Raw genomic sequence first — 17,361 nt, 5'->3', positions numbered from 1 at the left:
GGGGGAAACGAGTTGAAGATCCGTGGAGGCGGGAGCACGCGCTCCGGGCGTGCCAAATCGCAGCGATCAATCAGCGCGCCGGATGCCTTCGGTCTGGTTTCCCTCTGTCAGGTGCTGGCTGCATGCGGTTTCCCTCTGTCAGGTGCTGGCTGCATGCGGTTTCCCTATGTCAGGTCGGCGGCATGCGGTTGCAGTTCAGACAAAAGGAGATGGGATCCGACCGAATCAGCCCCGGGTTGCAGACTTGCAGTAAGCTGTGCACAGTCTGGGTGAATGGTAGCGCGCCAGAAAACCTTGTGCCCGGATGCCTGAGCCGCATGTTCATCAGTAGGGTCTCTCCTCTTTCCGATCCAAACCCATTTGAACAGGGCACTCATTTCACCCGCCTGCACGGATTTCTGCAGCAACAGCTCGATCACGAGAACTCGAATAATCCACTGGATTAATGGGTCGGTGTCTCTTAGTAATCGCTCTACCTCTGACGACAACGTTGCCGGCGCTCGCTGTCGGTGCAGCCTGTTTTTGTTTTTTTAAAAGGAATCGGCGCAGTCTAGCAGTATGGGTGTAGTAGCCCTGATTGGGACCGGGTGTCAGAGAGATCGCGATTGGCGTCGAGATGCCGTCCGTCCCGGTCCGAGATGCCAGCAGCCCTGCCGAACTGCACCTTGCTTTGCTGCCTGTGTAGGAAGGAACAAGGAAACGAACGAGGCAGCAGCCATCCCAGCCTCCCAGGTCTCAGCCACGACTCTGCCCATCATTTTCTCACATTGTCCGATCAGTTTTTTTTTCTCAAACGGACGGATAATGGCTCGCCCGGGTCATATCTTTTGTTCCCGATCTGTTCGAACGTGAATGCACAGTGTATTTCGTACCAGGCGACGGCTATAAATTATAATTTACTATTAATACGATCAACAAGGCTGCAAGGAGCCCGCACGCGAAGAGCAGCTCGATGATTTGCGTTCGAATAATGCAGGAGTGGTGGTTGGGGGGGGGGGTACTAGACGGCTCACCCGTATTCTAATTTCTGCCGTTACATTATGTAAAGGCGATTATTTCCGAACAAAGCACGTACAAATCATGACATAGAGGAATAATAATATTGTTCGACGGCTCACTAGTATTCTGTGGTTATATGTATCGACGAGAAGAAGCAGCACCCTCGCCTGGGAGTGTATAGTTTTCCACTCGGCTCGCAGTACGTACGTGGTGTCCGTTGGGTATTCGAGTGGAAAACGACGGCGAGACGCCTCGGACGAGGGAGGTGGGGGCGTCCGTTTCTTGTCACCCACCTGTGCTCACGAGGGAACGGACCGAGACGGCGGCCTGCCTCTCATTTTAGTCACGAGGTCGCAGGAGGAGAGGGGGCGTCGTCGCTCGGCGGTCAGGCCCCCCCCCCCCCCCCCCGCGCCGCGCGCCTTGTGTTGTTGCCAAACTGTTGTCCTCTCCTTTCCCGTTACGTCTTGGAGATTCTTCTTTCCTTGCGACGGAGACGCTTTGGATACCTGCATGGATAAGGGCGCGTTTAGTTGCAAAACCAAAAAATTTTGGTTGTCACATCATCCCTTTGACCAGATGTCAGGAGGATTTTTCGGACACTAATTAAAAAACTAATTTCAGAACTCACTTGGAAACCGCGAGACGAATCTTTTGAGGCCTTTGACCGCATCATTAGCACATGTTGGTTACTGTAGCACTTATGGCTAATCATACACTAATTAGGCTTAAAAGATTTGTCTCGTCATGTACATCCAAACTGTGTAATTAGTTTTGTTATTTAATTACATTTAGTGCTTCATACATGTGTTTAAAGGGGAGGTGAAAATTTTTGGGTGAAAATTTTTGGGAACTAAACGGGCCCTAAGCAGCCTGCTAGGATGGGCCAAGCTGGTTTGTGCCGTTGTCGCACGTGTCCCGATTGGACGGGCCCAACTATCTGCTGGACATTGGTGGTGGTGCCGTGGCGACATTAATTTGGGCCGTCGTGATCCGCAGAACCCCCCCTTGACCTGGGCCGCAGTTAACATGAACCGGTTCGGCCGGCGCCGGGTTGCCTAGGGCAGTCCCAGCCTTATTACGTCATCAGGCCTGGCCTATTACGGCCCAGACGCGAACTCCAAGCACGTCGTCGGCTTCATCATCACATAAGTCATGAAACTTGCTCGGCTTGGGCTGCTGGACCACCGCTGGGGCAACAGCCTGGTGGATTTCGGGCCGCTTAGCGTGAAGTTAATCTAAAAAAAAGGGTATTTTGTGAAGTCCATTTTGGGAAAAATCAACTGATGCATTTTTTTTACCCCTAAAAAAAACTGATGCACTTTTTCTCCAAAAAAATGCTATATTTCCTATATCTTATCGTCGACCAATATGTATAAAAAAATAGTAAAGACATGCCATGCCAAGATGCTGATCCCCAACCAGCAATTAGGAGGAGATGATGCTAAATGCACCACCAATAAAAGCATTTCGACTACTTTCAAAATATCAGTACCACATTAGGTATATAGGATTACTTGTTGAAAAGAAAAATTAGGCCAGGCATGCCGAATTCATGCATCACCATGATGCCGTTATCATTGCCGATTCTTTTTAACGGCTACCTACCGCAGCGGCAAACGGCGTCACCCCCCTCGATATCTTCGCGGCGGCCGCTGGCCATTCCCGGAGAAAATACGGTTCCGTAGCCTCACGGGACACGGACTCCCCGAGGCCGCGACGCAGCCGCCTCTCGCCGCTGGGCCCCACATCCTCCGGTTCCGTAGCCTCACGGGACTCTTCCTCCGCTGTCTCCGCCTGACCGCCTCCCCCTCCCCGTGTATAAAGGAGGAGGGAAACCCTCCCTCCCCAATTCCCAATCATCCCCTCTGCGAAATTCTCCGCCCGATCGAAGCGAAGCCCAAGGAGCCTAGCCCCCATCCTCTCAAGGTATGTGGGTTCTCGATCCTCCTCCGATGTCTCGTTTGATTTCCCGGTTCGTCTTCGTCGTAGACCTTGCTGCTTAGGCCTTAGGGTTAGGCTGTGTGGCGATCCGTTCTCATGCTTCTTCGGCAATCTATAGTCGATTCGCGGGTAGAGATGTAAATCTGCGGGCTGTGGTGCGGTTATTTGGTGTGGATCTGTTATGTGCGGCTGAGTTCAAAGCTCTATGTGATAGTTGGTTTGCGCGCTAGTGTTGGGCTGTTAGCATGCTTGTTCTGAGGTTCGCCGCTCGATTGCACGTGTGTAAGGTTAGGTTCGATTGCATCTGGGGTGGTGCTGTTCAGACGGATGCTGCTCGATTGCTGTATATTTTCTTCAAAAGTTCATCTAGATTCGATGACTCTTGATCTGGCTGGCGGTAATCACAGATGTGTTAGGAATTAATTAGTCAATTGTTGAATCTACGTCATGGCTCATTAAACTGTATATTAGATACCACTGCCTAATTCCTTATTTAGCTCCAAACAACTAGCAACTGTAAATAACTGTAGCGCAGATTTGGTCTAAAAAAAACTGTAGCGCAGATTCTAGCCTGTATTGTGCTGATCAATTTTTCACTTCATGCCTGTGTTCCTTAGGATTGTCCATTTCAACTAGGCCATATCATGTCTTGGCAAATTTTCAGTGCAATTATAGTGTTAAATACTGTTGTTTTCTGTTGCTACTTAATATCATCGTTACATCGAAGCTGTTGTCTGTTTTGTTGAATATGGAGTGCCAAGCCGCTTATATTCACTTAATGAGTTGTTTAATAGTTCTGTCCTGTTCAGAATTTATCAGTTTCCATGTAGCAATATTCTGTGTTCTTGGCAGTACTGTTTATGGTGGCTTACTCTTATGTTCTTTAATGTTTGCAGATGCAGATCTTCGTTAAGACCCTCACTGGCAAGACCATCACCCTCGAGGTTGAGTCCTCGGACACCATTGACAATGTCAAGGCTAAGATCCAGGACAAGGAAGGCATCCCCCCGGATCAGCAGAGGCTCATCTTTGCTGGAAAGCAGCTCGAGGATGGTCGCACTCTTGCAGACTACAACATCCAGAAGGAGTCCACCCTCCACTTGGTGCTCAGGCTCAGGGGAGGCATGCAGATCTTCGTCAAGACCCTCACTGGCAAGACCATCACGCTTGAGGTCGAGTCTTCTGACACCATTGACAATGTGAAGGCCAAGATCCAGGACAAGGAGGGCATCCCCCCAGACCAGCAGCGTCTGATCTTTGCTGGCAAGCAGCTGGAGGATGGCCGCACCCTTGCTGACTACAACATCCAAAAGGAGTCCACTCTTCACTTGGTGCTCCGTCTGCGTGGTGGTATGCAGATTTTTGTGAAGACCCTGACTGGCAAGACTATCACCCTTGAGGTTGAGTCCTCAGACACGATTGACAATGTGAAAGCAAAGATCCAGGACAAGGAGGGCATCCCCCCTGACCAGCAGCGTCTCATCTTTGCCGGCAAGCAGCTTGAGGATGGCCGCACCCTTGCTGACTACAACATTCAGAAGGAATCCACCCTTCACCTTGTGCTCAGGCTCAGGGGTGGTATGCAGATCTTTGTGAAGACCCTCACCGGCAAAACCATTACCCTGGAAGTTGAGTCATCTGACACTATCGACAACGTGAAGGCGAAGATCCAGGACAAGGAGGGAATCCCCCCGGACCAGCAGCGTCTGATTTTTGCTGGCAAGCAGCTGGAGGATGGGCGCACCCTGGCGGACTACAACATCCAGAAGGAGTCCACCCTCCACCTTGTGCTCCGCCTCCGTGGTGGCCAGTAAGTTCTGAGGGCCATGGAGCTGCTGTTATCCCTGGGTTCACAAGTCTGGTGCTTCCTTTGTCTCTCGAATGGAGGGGTTGTCTCTGTGTACCGTGGTCTGTCCTGGTCTTGTGGTGCGGGTGTCTTCGCCTGTCCTGATGGAAGTCCTATGTCGTCTGGTTGTGTCTGAACATTTGCTGCTGTGCAGCATGCTACTTGTTTGAATTGTGATGAATAAGTGAACCCTGAACTTCGTGTGACATTCTGTTTGCTCATGGTTTCTGGAAATGTTTTGTTATTGTACATGTTGGTTTGCAATTCTGCTTGCTGTGCTGATAGTATGATAGTTAATTTAAGCCTGAGAAGTTAAACATTGGGTTGATTTTTAGGTATAGGTAGTATGCTGGGTGCTTTGGTTTTAGATTACAATAGCAATTATGCCTGTGCGTTGCTACGGTTAAAGATCTGAAGGTCCAACAATTAAGTCCTACTTTCGTTTTTTTTTGAATTTATTAAAAATTATTCAATTGGAAAATGTATTTGCATATCTAGCTTTTTTTTGCCGTACCTAGCGTCGACAAGATGAAATACTACCACCATCATTAGACCATGTTGTGATTTGATAAAAATGGAGATGCATTAGCTGTTAATATGTTGTAATTAGACTGGAGTATAAAGGAACAAAAGTCCAAAGAAAGATTATCAAAGGGTATAATATTGATCAAGTATCATCAGGCAATGATTTCAGTATTAGAGTGCTCCATGATTTTGTGTCTTTGGTCTCCTTCAGATCCTTGGTTTCTCATCCTCAGGCTGTATACATATCACTAAGTTAAAATAGGAATTATCAATCCCAGTTAAATTAAGGTGCATGGTTCAGACAGCAAGATTCCCGAGAGCCTGTCTTCGCAAGCAGTTCCTGTTTTAGCTTAATCATGAATTTGCATGTCATTATAGATCGTTCACAAAATTTCCATCAGCCTATAAAAGAAAAGAAATTGCAAGGCTAAAATAAATTCTCAACCTTGATTAGAATTTGCTCAAGTATTTCACTCCTAATAATAAAACCAAAACTACGGGCAACTTTATACGAGCACTCTCATGGTTCGGGCTCTTGCAATTTGCCAGCTTGTCTCGTACTCTCGTTTTCCCGGACTGCCTAGCAAGCACCCAGGAGGCCAGGACAGCACCACTGCGCCAATACCGTCAGCCGGACGCCGGGCACCAGTTGTGGGGACGGTGGTCAGCGTCAGCTGCAGGCAGCAGGGTGTCGATGCTGCACAGGGCAAGGTCGCTAAGGGCACAATCAGCATGCCAGCAACAAGAAGGACCGGAGAGGCAAGAGTAGAGGACACGAGGGGCAGTTGAACAGGACTCCTCTCCGACACTCCGACGCCTCCGTGTGCGTCTCCCGAAAGAACTCTAGCTCATCCGGGTTCATCTCCTAACCGGGCGGCGGCCGGTCTCGACGGCACGGCACGAACAGCAAAAGGAGCCAACTGGGGCCGCATCGTCGGTTCGAGCGTGTCGCGACGTAAAGCGGCGCTCAGCGTGGATTTCTACGTCGTGGCTCTCCGAGCAAAGTTCATGTTACGGACAAACTGTCTTGTATACGGGTGGACCGAGGTCTACCTGTCAACAACACATGATTAAGTATCGGATACGTATTGGTGCTCATGTATTAATTTATAGGGATCTACATGATCGAGTTGTGGACAGAGAGGGTTGATCTGACTCGCATACGGGATGAACTAAAACTCATCTGTCAATAACACAGGCGGACCAAACCAACATACCAAACCAAAAATTTAGATGGAAACCTTACTCGCTTTAGTAATAGGTATAGGTATAGATATAGATGTGTCTAGCATTTCCAATTTTATCTCCCAGATGCCTACTCTTTTTCCCTGACTAAGTGGTTGCTTATAAAGTGATCGTCACTCCAACAAGTAGCCCATATGGATCGATTTGGTTAGGAAGTTAAGATCACTAAGAAAAAGAACTGTAAACAAATATCTTACGCCTGAATCTTACGCATTACGTATAGTTAGATAAAGAAAATTAAACATTCTGTCTGTTTTGGATCGTTAGCAATTAAGGTTATCTGAGAAGAGAATTTTGTTTGTTGGACAAGTGCATAGATATGAAGCCACCACTAGATTATTTTTTTAGGGCAAGATTCTGGATCTGTATAGTAAAACATTCTGCTCAAACTGCTAAACGTGCTCAATTCCTGTAGCAAGTTTGCAATTTGTAGAAGCGACATTGTCTGCAATTAGCAGAGGCTGCATCAAAATCAAGCAGGCGCAGTGCATTGTAGTATAATGACAGTTACTGACCAAACAATTTACAAGGTTTTAAATCGATTGAAATCGAAGCAATGCTTCATTTCTTAGGATTGATCGGGAAGCCAGTGAAGCTGGCAAACATGTCGAAGTCTGAACCATGAGAAACTTCAGTTTTCGTTTCAACCGATGGCATGCTTCTGTACTGTACTGCATTACATTTTTCTCTGAGTTTTACATACACGTACTATACGATCATTCCATCACTGTCAGCCGCCCATTCATCGAGGAGTAGCCGAAACGAAACAGAACGACAGAGGATAACTCCTGAAATCTCAATGCAGGATTGCAGATCGAACAACCTGTTCATCGCGTCAGGCGCCGCCGGTGACGGTGCCGTTGAGGCGTTGTCGCGTTGAAGATCTCGATGGAGTCGTTCTTGAGACTTCGTTCCTGCGCAGCGTGCGGTCCTTGCACCTGGCCCAGGAGGCCCCCTGTTCTGTCTACGATGTCCGTCTAGCGGAGAAGCTCCATGGCGCGTCGCAGGGCGCCGCCGAACCGGCGGACGTCGAGCGTCACGTTCTGGCCGACGAGGTACGCCGCCCGCAGCGCCATCCACCCCTCCCGCCGCACCGCCGCGGGGTCCCTCAGCACGCGGTGGTCGCGCGGGTACCGCCTCGCCAGCGTGCTCTCCGCCACGGCGACGCGGTAGTGCACGTATCGGAGCCCCGCGTCGCGCGCCGGCTCGCCGAAGTCCTCGGCGGCCATGGCGTCCAGCCCGCCCAGCGGCACCACCTGCACCACCACGGCGCCCGCCGGGAGGAACACCAGGTTCGCCAGCCCGGCGCCGTGCACGCCCACCAGCACGTCGCACGAGTTCACCACCCGCGCGAACGACGGCAGCTCCGCGTGCCGCGCCGGCTCGCCCACCACCACCTCGTACCCCAGGGCCGTGGCGGCCCGCGCGATGGCGCCGGCGTTGGTGAACGCCCTGGTCGACCTCCGTGAGATGAGGAGCAGCCTGGGGCGGAAGCCGGAGGAGCGGCCGCGGAGCCGGATGGCCGTGTCCCGAGTGAGGCCGTAGGATCGCCGGGCGAGGAGGGCGAAGTCGGCCATGGAGTACTCGCCGGCGGTCCTCGCGGCGTCGACGCTCATCTCCTTGTGGAACTCGAGGCCGACGACCAGGCGCGGGTAGCAGAGCACGCCCCTGCCGCCTCTGTCCATGTCGACGACGTCGTGGCGGGAGAGCCCGCGGAGCAGCGGCCGGAACTTGTCGAGCCACCACGGCGGGGCGTCGCTGACGAGGAGGTGCACGTCGCCGCCGAACCGGCGCGTGGTGATGAACAGCGGGACAAGGACGTCGGTCAGGTCGTGGAACATGTTCCCCGCGTAGCCGCCGGCCGAGAAGACGACGGCCGGGGCGGTGTGGTTGGCCGTGCACCGGGGAGCGGCGTGGTCCGCGGCGTGCGACGATGCGACCGTCACCTCAGTGACGCGGGCGAGCGCGTGGCGGTCGCTCTTCCTGGCGTGCGGCTTCATCCGCCATGATTGATGCCTCGCCAGGGGATGGTGGAGCACGATGGTGGCGTTGGGGAGGACGCGGACGTCGCCTCTCAGCTCGCACACGTCTGATCTCGAGCTCGAAAAGTCGCACAGCACGGGCCCTTCGTTTCTGCCTGCGCGATCATAGATATCAGCTGAGTCTTCTGTCCGACATTGTTCAAGCTTCTACTGAAGAAGCTAACAAGCATCGAATTTCTCTGAATGCTTGGGTCCGAGTTAGTGAGTGACAACGTGACGTACCTGAACGATGAGAGGCAATCCTTTCCCCTCCCCCCATTACTGAGGAAGCAGAACCTACTGAAAACAATAAGCTCACTGGAAACACAACGTTAAGAGAAAGAAAGTAAATCACATCGCACTGGCAGAAACAAGAAAGTAAATCAAATCGCACTGGCAGAAATCACTGGTCAGTGCAGTAACTTACATGTTTGCAGAGGAACCGCATAATTCCGGAACATTGTCGCCAGTGAAATTGGCGCAAGAATGCATCCCGCAAGAAGTACCAATCCAACCTTGACGGCAAAACTGCTTGCACTCTTCTTCTCACAGGCCATCTTGGGCAAAAATCTTCAGCTACAGACTACAAACTGACGCACAAAATAGTAAGGAGATTCTCTTTGCTGCCACTTTGCTTATATTCTTCTCTATCTGACCTGAAGGACCTTCTACTGTTCCTATGTTAGTTCAGACATCTGGAATAAAACTAGTGTTTGTTGAACAGATTCTCGAGGAGACAACAACAAAATAGGCAGCAAAGGGGCCGACTGGGGATATCGTGCAAGGTTAGATGAGCAAACTCGATGGGAAAAAAAGGAACAAAAGAAGCAAACCATGTGTCTCATTCACCTTTTGGTTTGGTAGGAATGTGGTTATTGTGCATTGCTGTTGTAAGTCTCCATGTTCGTTACAGTAGAAAGCAAAAGCTACCAGAATGCTCACTCAAACGAAGTAGAAATATGATCTGCAGCCTGCTTACCTATCAAAGTGTATCCAAAGATAAAATTCAAATTGGACTGCTGAAATCTTGGAGAATATGTTCTTTTTTATAACTTATAAGACTACTGCATGGGCAAATAAAATCAAGTACAGGAAACAGAGCATGATGCACAAACAAATCAGTAAAAAGTAATACCAAAATCCGAATTGGTACCTGCAGAATTTGTTGCCGCAGAGTGATGGACACAAGAACCAGAATATGATAAAAATATCATCATCAGTGGTTGTTAGGTGTTACACTGAAGAGAGTACTGTTCCAGTTAGGTTGTCCAACCCTTTGTTAGTGAAGGACACATGGAGAATTCTACTCCTAGTCAAATCCCCTTTGCCAACATAAGAAGCAATATATGAAACTGAACAACTAAATCTCAGAAACCGTGTTATGGACATGGATAAAATATTGTATTAGCCTGTTAGGTGCAACTGTATTTCTGAGTTTAGCATTCCCAACAATAGCAACCTTGAATTTCACTGTGTTAAGAAAGCTTCTTCTGATCTTCTGTTGAAATTGTATTCCAATAGGGGGGAAAAGTTCCACGTAATTTGTAAATAAACTATAGTTACATAAAAGGCGTGCACTTGTAAACAAAGAGATAGTCATACCCAAAATTCCTTCAGGGATTGCAAGGTGGGCAACGGCATGCCGAGTTTCAGTTAAGTACACTCTACGTTCAGACTGTTCAGAATAATATGCACATATCATGCCGTTTTCACTGAAAGGACAACAGCTGAAACCGTGTATGCCATTTACATATGGAAAGCATTACAGTTGTATTCATGGCTGTGTCACAAATATCAGATTTCAGAGTCAGGTCAGAATACCCGTGATAAGATCATAAATCAGAGAGCTTAGTAATTTGTTTACTGCTTTTGATGCTTCTTTTGTTCACAGGGAGGGCAACGAGGCTGCTCATAGATGTGCGAACATGCCTCCGGAAGCCACTCCTCTTGGCATTCTCCCAAACTGGCTTATGGAGATTACTGGCAGAGATTGTAATGGCTCTATAAATCAATAGAAGCTCTCATGATTTGCCCTAAAAAAAATAGAAAAGATCATAAATTGTAGAATCGTATGAAAATCGATCTTGTGCGAAATTTGAACAGAAATCAGACAAATGGTCCGGTAGTCTGTACTACCAACAATAATTTGAAGACTAGAGAGCTTTTTATTTGCACGCATATCCAATGTTCTTGACTAGCACTTCGGAGTAGGAAGAACCAAACTGACATGTGGCAGGTTCAGTTTCGACCAAAAACTGCAATGTCCCCGTTGTACACAGTACACCTTTGTGCAGCATGACATGGTCATGGCGATGGCCTGCATATCGGACTGATTGGGAAGCTGTCCTTTGACCGTCCACACAGAATCATCCAAGAGCCGCCATGTTCACTAGTGATCAAACACGGGCGACGAATCTCCATAAGTACAGAGCTTCAGTGAACGGATTGAGCTGACACAGACTGACATACATGACGATTTGTGAGGTTAACCACCTGAAGATGCACGCGCTGTGTCATTCTGGTTGAGAAGGCGGCCTGGGCTGCGAGCAGCCCGGTGCGGCGCGGCGCGTCGAGGTTGACTGGTTGTGCTTGGCTGGGCGCGAGGCCGCGAGGCAAGAACGACAAAGCATCCTGAATCATGGCTCGGCCCTGGGAGGTTGTGCTCCTCCGGCAATGATCTACGGCGGCGGCCACAGATGCCTTCTCCGCCGGCGACATCGGCGGCGGCGCGGAAGCCAACCCCCCTCGGCGACAACAGCGCGCGACGGTCCCGAGCCATGGCGCGCAACGACCAGAATCGGGTCTCCCCGGCCTTCAATCTCTACCGCAAGTTGCAGATTGGACGGCTCCCAGGCATCCGGGGTGGACGGTAAATGAAATACCGTCCACCCCGGATCCCGGCGCACCGAGATTGGCGGCGTCCAGCGGCCATGGCCGCCAGCAGGAGAGCTGAGAGGGGGCGAGGGACTGGGAGATGAGGAGAAGCAGCGTTCTACCTCCCCGCTTGGCCGTGGTTGTCGCCGCGTTTGACACCGACACCTAGCTGGTGGTCGTGACGCCGCCGCGTACGTGGACGCACCCCGGCACCAGTTGCCACCGCTCTCTGCTTCCCCGACCTCCGTCCACCACGACGCAGATGTTCCGGCATGCGAGGGGGCGGCCCGTGTCTGTAACAGCGAGCGGCAGCGGCAACGCCCTTGCGTCCTCCATCCATCCCAATGGCATGTGGCACTTGTGGTTGCCGCGTCACCAGTGGCGCGCCTTGCGCACGGCCGAGCGCGCGGCACTGAAGGCGTGGCGCGGCGCCCAGTGGCAACTGCCAACTCCGGCAGTGGAGGAACGCGCTATCGCCGTCCAAGGAAGGCGCTGTTCTTCCTCGCGTCCGTCGGCCCCTCCGAGGTCCGAGCTCGGCGGGCGGCCATTGCCAGTGGACGTCGTGATCTGGGGTGGACGACAGGAAGCAAGGCAGGCACGCCTTCCGGTACCCGACTCCGCGCGCGCGTCGCGCCGTCACGCCGCGCCCGTGCTCCTGCCACACTCCGACGGTCCGACCGCACACGCAACGCAGGCGGCGCAAGCCCGTGCGCGTCGTTGCTCGTCGGCCGGGCACCGCACACCGCAGGCCAGGGGCACGATGACCGGCCGGGGCGAGAGACACGGAGTCCTAAGCGCTCGCAGTACATATATTAGTCCCACATCGGCCGCGTAAGTCGGATCACCGTCAGATGTAAGGCGCTAATCGGAGAGGGCTATCGCCGTGCGGCAAGCACGGTCTTTAGCAATCCTCATTATATATCCAAACGGCTAGGGCGCCTTGCTGTGACAGTGGTGAAGCGTGGTGTTGTGTGTTACTTGTGCGATTCTAACCGATTAAAAGTTCTCTTTGCAGGGAGGCGCCTTTTTGTTTTTATTTGTGCTGATTCTAATGTCTGCTGTGCTAGCAACTGATGCCTCACGTGTGATTACTCTTTGTCCCAACTAATAAGCTTACCATGGTTCGTATAGTTTTGCACATTCAGCTTCGATACTAATAGTAGCACAATTTTTTTAGCGCCCATGCATATGGAGAGCTAATGATGACAAAATTTTAGCTCTCGCCGGCCGCACCGGCCCCGCGTGAGCTGCCCTCCCCCGGTGAGGGAGAGAGGACACCGTCAGAGAGGACGGTAGAGAGAAAATGAGGAATAATCAGCCTGTTCGGCTGCGCTTGTTGCTGCTGCAGCTACAGTGCTCCATGAGAGGAGCCTGCAGCACCGTATCGCAAACCGCTTTCTCTTCTCATGGAGTACTGTAGCGGCAGCGCTAGTAGGGTAGCCGAACATCGTCAATAGGGAAATTTCATCCGCCCGTACGATAAAATTTGAAATTTCGAAAATAGCAGATTTTTGGTCTATTGAGAGGACAGAATTTATTCTTCGTCTACCTAATTAAAGATCGGGATCTAGTTTTACTATTTCGTAGAATTAGAGCATTATTCCATAATTATAGTATAATTTTGTATTAAAAAAATGCAAGCAGACTGCTTCTCTGACGAGCGATCGTCTCGCCTGGCAAAGCAACGTAAAGTTAGGAACCGTAGCAACTAGCAAGTTGTCTCTGGGGACGCCACCTTCGGCCCTGACGCCGAAGGAACCGCTGTTGTTGAGGAACCTGCGGCGAGGTGCGAAGGAGGCAAAGAAGGCGATATCTTCATCTTCTTCGACGAAGGCCGATCGAAGAGGCGGAAGAACCTCCCGCACTAAGGAGCCGGGTGGCGAGATAAGGATGCGAAGGTGTGGCGGTCTTCGTCTTCTCCGCCGAGGGCGAGGATTCGACCCGCAGAACCTATGCGCGAAGCCCGGCTGGATCGTCTGATAGGAAGGTCCCTCAGCTGTAATCCACTCACAGATGCAAAAAGGAAAATTACCTTAGAGTCCTGAAATATTCTCAGAATATTATCATTGTAAGGGCGAGGTGTTGTAATTGAACAGGGAAGGCAGACAGGCCCCTCTATAAATATTTTTGTAATGGTTATTGATGAGACATTGAATACTAAAAGAGTGAAAAGCTCGAACTAATTCGAGAAAGCTTTGATCTAGAAACATGACGAGCTGCAGTATTGGTTTCTCCTGACCCGAACAAAGTAGTTGCAGATGGGACACAGGCATTGAGCAGAGGACGGCGAACAAGAAGCACCAGACGACTCTAGAGCAGCGTGTTCCCTTCTAGATTGAAACGAAGAAAGAAAAATGAATTATTGATGACGTAAAGCAAAATACTAATCGACTACTAGAAAAGTCTAGAGAAAGAGGCTTCGCGAGCCGTTCTTGACGAACCTATAAATACTCTGCTTCGCTCCCCAGACCTTCACAGTTCACACCAAAGATCAAAGCTTCCGATCCAGCACTCGAATAGCTAGCTCCGACCAAGCACTTGAGCAAATCCACCAGCAGTGTCCGATACGCGCTCCCAAACCCAACCGACAACAATGTCGCTGGTGAGGCGCAGCAACGTGTTCGACCCCTTCGCCGACTTCTGGGACCCCTTCGACGTCTTCCGCTCCGTGGTGCCCGCGGTGTCGACCGGCCGCGACACCGCTGCCTTCGCCGGCGCGCGCATCGACTGGAAGGAGACCCCCGAGGCGCACGTCTTCAAGGCCGACCTCCCCGGCGTCAAGAAGGAGGAGGTCAAGGTGGAGGTGGAGGACGGCAACGTCCTGGTGATCAGCGGCGAGCGCAGCAGGGAGAAGGAGGACAAGGACGACAAATGGCACCGCGTGGAGCGCAGCAGCGGCAAGTTCCTCCACCGGTTCCGCCTGCCGGAGAACGCCAAGACGGAGGAGGTGAAGGCCGGGCTGGAGAACGGCGTGCTCACGGTCACCGTGCCCAAGGCCGAGGTCAAGAAGCCCGAGGTGAAGGCCATCGAGATCTCCGGCTGAGAGTTCGGTCTTTACGGTCGCGCTCGGGTCAAAGTATGGTCGTCGTGTTTCTGAATCCTGTGCTCTGATGATGATGTTCGTCTTTGGGTGTCATGGTGAATAAATGAAAAATATAAAGAGCTTTTCTTGTATGTTTGATGATTTCTATTTACGTATTTTGCTGAATTTTGGACGTGTAAGCTCATATATAACTTATTTCATATAACTATTAGATGATATTTTTTCAGTAACTATTAGAAATTTTTCCAACCAATTTTTTATTAGACAATTTTTGAATAAAACTTTCACAACACGTACAATTTTTACGTATAACTTTTTCAGTCCACTTTTTAAAGGATGATTTTGAACATAATTTTCATGTCTATTTTATCAGAAAAACTTCTCACACAATTTTAATACATAAATTATTGTAAAAAAATACAAATTCTCGAGATAAATTTTCAGCATACTTTGTATGAAATATTTGTTAAAAGAATATCTCGAAATACAACATAGAGAAGGTAAAAAAAGAAATGAAAAAAAAAAGAGAAAGAGAAGCTGCCGCATCCTCACCTCAGCATGCGGAGAATCAGAGAGAGGTGCGGAAAATTAGAAACGGAAAGAGAAAAGAGAATGGGACGGTTGAAATAAGCGAACCGGGGAGTCGGCATTAATTGCTTGTGGGCCCGAAGCCCCGAACACCTGAAGAGAGCAACTGGGATCGATTGTTGATTTCATTGCTAGCGAGCGACTGTAAAATTAGTTTTGCGAGTCGGATGCCGAATCAAGCTATATTTCAGCCCATTTTTAGCCCAGTCGGACATTTGTAGCCCAGCCCACTCCCTTCGATGTCAAACATATCAGCCCACTGAAAAGCCATGCCACATTATCAGCCCATATCGAAGGAGCTGGGCTGCTAAATCTCTCTCGGTTCTAGAACCCGGCGCGGTCCTACCTGCAGCAGTGCAGCCTGCTCAGCAGCTCCGCAGGCCGCCGGCCGGAACTTCGCCGCGGACGTTCCGGCACCCGACGCCGCGCCCGTGCTCCCGCCACACTCCGACCGCACACGCACCGCAGGCGGCTCCAGGCCGCCAGCTCGCTCGTGCGCCTCGTCGCTCGTCGGCCGGGCACCGCGCACACCGCAGGCCTGGGGCATGATGACCGGCCGGGGCGAGAGAGACACCGAGTCCTGAGCGCTCGCAGTACAGCGTATTATATTAGTCCCACACCGCCCGCGTAGGCCGGATCACCGCCAGATATAGGACGCTAATCCGAGAGGGCTATCACCGCGCGGCAAGCACGGTCTTAGCAATCCTCATTATATATCCGAACGGCTAAGGCGCCTTGCTGTGACAGGTACCTACCTTGATACAGTGGTGAAATTGTGGTGGTGTGTTGTGTTGTTTTGTTCCATGCAGAGGTTCCCATTTTGATTATTTGGGTTCAGTTCACTGCTACTCACCATCTTTCAAGCCCACTCCTTAGTTTTAGTATATTTTTCTTAAAAACACACACACACACGTGCATCCAGAGGGTGGTAAAGGGTCCAATATTTTGAATTAGAAAATCTAAAAGAATCGGGTTTTAGTTTTATATAATTTTGAACTAAATAATTTAAAGATCTTGTTGGACTGTGAAGAGACCACTAGTGCCATGACCCATTACTACCTCGACGTGCATCTGAATATATATCTGGCTTTCTTACATACTCCGTATAGCGTAACCAACAATGATCACCATTTGATCTGTTTCGCAATTAGAACTTATCCATACAAGTGAAATCCTGAAATCTGTTGGTGATGATATTGCAGAGGATCAGCACAAACCTATTCAGCACATCTTCTTCTCTTTTCCCCATGCACAGTCCTGAGAAGCTCAGCCAGCACCGAGGGGCTGCTCGCCACCAGATGGTTGTACCCCTCCGTCGCCAGCACCGCGTCAAGATTTTCTTGCGACCCTCCGGCGATGAACTCGATGCACTTAGCCTTGAGCGCTGAGCAGCTGTGCTGCTCCGCCAGCGCCAATGTCGACGCCACTGTGCCGGCCTCCATGCCAACAGCGAGCCTGCACTCGCACATCACCTTGAGCCTGTCCAGCCCGTACCTGTCAGCGGCGACGAGCAGATGCTGCGCCAAGGCCGCCGCCTCCGCCTCCGGCGTCTCGTCGAGCTCCGGCACCACGTCCGTGTAGACGAAGTGGAGCATGGCCCCGAACGCCGAGGCGTCCATGTCAAGGATCTCAACATGCGTGGCGTCCTTCTCCTTCATCTCGCCGAAGAACTCGGCCATGAAGATGGGGGACCTCGCGGCCAGCACGCTCTTGTGCGCCGCGAAGGTCTCGCCGGACACCGCGAACGTGACGCTGACGTCAACCCCGGCCTTGTTCCGCAGGAGCTCGCCGAGGTGCCGAGGCAGGTCGGGGGGCGGCACGGCGATGGCCGCGGCGGCGCCCCTCGGCTCGGGCTCCCTGAACACGGTGACGGTGCACTCCACCGTCAGGCTAGGGCTCCTGAAGTCGTCCCCGGCCCTTGCCCTGCCCTCGCCGAGGTCGAGCACGCAGGACCACTCCAGGGGGCGGCGAAAGGCCTTAGGCACGGTCTTCTTCTCCGAGAAGACGAAGAAGTCGGCGTCACTGCTGTGGGCGGTGATCCTGCCGCTGAGCATGGCCGTCACGGCGGGCGCCGCCGCCGCGCGCGGCGGCTCGCCGAGGAAGACGAGGGAGAGCACGAGGCAGTAGGAGCCGTCAAAGAGGTGGAGCTCCGGGTGTTAGCGGATCTCCCAGCCGTGGCCGTCAACGCGGCACCGGAACCGGACCCAACCCGTGCCGTCGTCCTCCTCGATGATGGGCATCCCGGCGACCTTGAGCTGGTACACGGAGCTCACAACCTC

General features: G+C 51.4%; 4 protein-coding genes across 4 annotated transcripts; 2 read left to right on the top strand and 2 right to left on the bottom strand.

Moving 5' to 3' along the window:
* The first annotated feature begins 2,657 nt into the window (after nt 1-2,657).
* On the top strand, nt 2,658-5,035 carry LOC120706173 (polyubiquitin). Its single transcript, XM_039990754.1, has 2 exons — nt 2,658-2,925; nt 3,837-5,035. Exon 2 carries the CDS (start codon nt 3,837-3,839, stop codon nt 4,752-4,754), a length of 918 nt encoding a protein of 305 aa, XP_039846688.1. The 5' UTR covers nt 2,658-2,925; the 3' UTR covers nt 4,755-5,035.
* A 2,143-nt stretch (nt 5,036-7,178) lies between these two features.
* On the bottom strand, nt 7,179-9,647 carry LOC120706170 (alpha-1,3-arabinosyltransferase XAT3-like). Its single transcript, XM_039990753.1, has 3 exons — nt 9,005-9,647; nt 8,821-8,895; nt 7,179-8,693 (listed from the first exon to the last, which is right to left on the bottom strand). Exons 1-3 carry the CDS (start codon nt 9,132-9,134, stop codon nt 7,534-7,536), a joined length of 1,365 nt encoding a protein of 454 aa, XP_039846687.1. The 5' UTR covers nt 9,135-9,647; the 3' UTR covers nt 7,179-7,533.
* Nucleotides 9,648-13,889: 4,242 nt separating this feature from the next.
* On the top strand, nt 13,890-14,571 carry LOC120706169 (16.9 kDa class I heat shock protein 1). The gene has a single exon (XM_039990752.1). It carries the CDS (start codon nt 14,045-14,047, stop codon nt 14,492-14,494), a length of 450 nt encoding a protein of 149 aa, XP_039846686.1. The 5' UTR covers nt 13,890-14,044; the 3' UTR covers nt 14,495-14,571.
* A 1,651-nt stretch (nt 14,572-16,222) lies between these two features.
* On the bottom strand, nt 16,223-17,136 carry LOC120706168 (BTB/POZ and MATH domain-containing protein 1-like). Its single transcript, XM_039990751.1, has one exon. It carries the CDS (start codon nt 17,134-17,136, stop codon nt 16,300-16,302), a length of 837 nt encoding a protein of 278 aa, XP_039846685.1. The 3' UTR covers nt 16,223-16,299.
* Between the last annotated feature and the right edge of the window lie 225 nt (nt 17,137-17,361).

This window comes from Panicum virgatum, chromosome 5K (assembly GCF_016808335.1).
Source record: "Panicum virgatum strain AP13 chromosome 5K, P.virgatum_v5, whole genome shotgun sequence".
NCBI lineage: Eukaryota > Viridiplantae > Streptophyta > Magnoliopsida > Poales > Poaceae > Panicum > Panicum virgatum.
The sequence above is the reverse complement of the archived record's forward strand: the minus strand, read 5'-3'. Positions and strand labels throughout refer to the sequence as shown.

Bases quoted from the DNA above. Each gene is read 5' to 3' on its own strand.
- LOC120706173 (XM_039990754.1), top strand. From the start codon at position 3,837: ATGCAGATCTTCGTTAAGACCCTCACTGGCAAGACCATCACCCTCGAG.
- LOC120706170 (XM_039990753.1), bottom strand. From the start codon at position 9,134: ATGGCCTGTGAGAAGAAGAGTGCAAGCAGTTTTGCCGTCAAGGTTGGA. The intron at 8,896-9,004 runs GTAAGTTACTGC...TTGTGTTTCCAG, and splicing joins TGCGGTTCCTCTGCAAACAT to TGAGCTTATTGTTTTCAGTA. The intron at 8,694-8,820 runs GTACGTCACGTT...ATGATCGCGCAG, and splicing joins GATTGCCTCTCATCGTTCAG to GCAGAAACGAAGGGCCCGTG.
- LOC120706169 (XM_039990752.1), top strand. From the start codon at position 14,045: ATGTCGCTGGTGAGGCGCAGCAACGTGTTCGACCCCTTCGCCGACTTC.
- LOC120706168 (XM_039990751.1), bottom strand. From the start codon at position 17,136: ATGCTCAGCGGCAGGATCACCGCCCACAGCAGTGACGCCGACTTCTTC.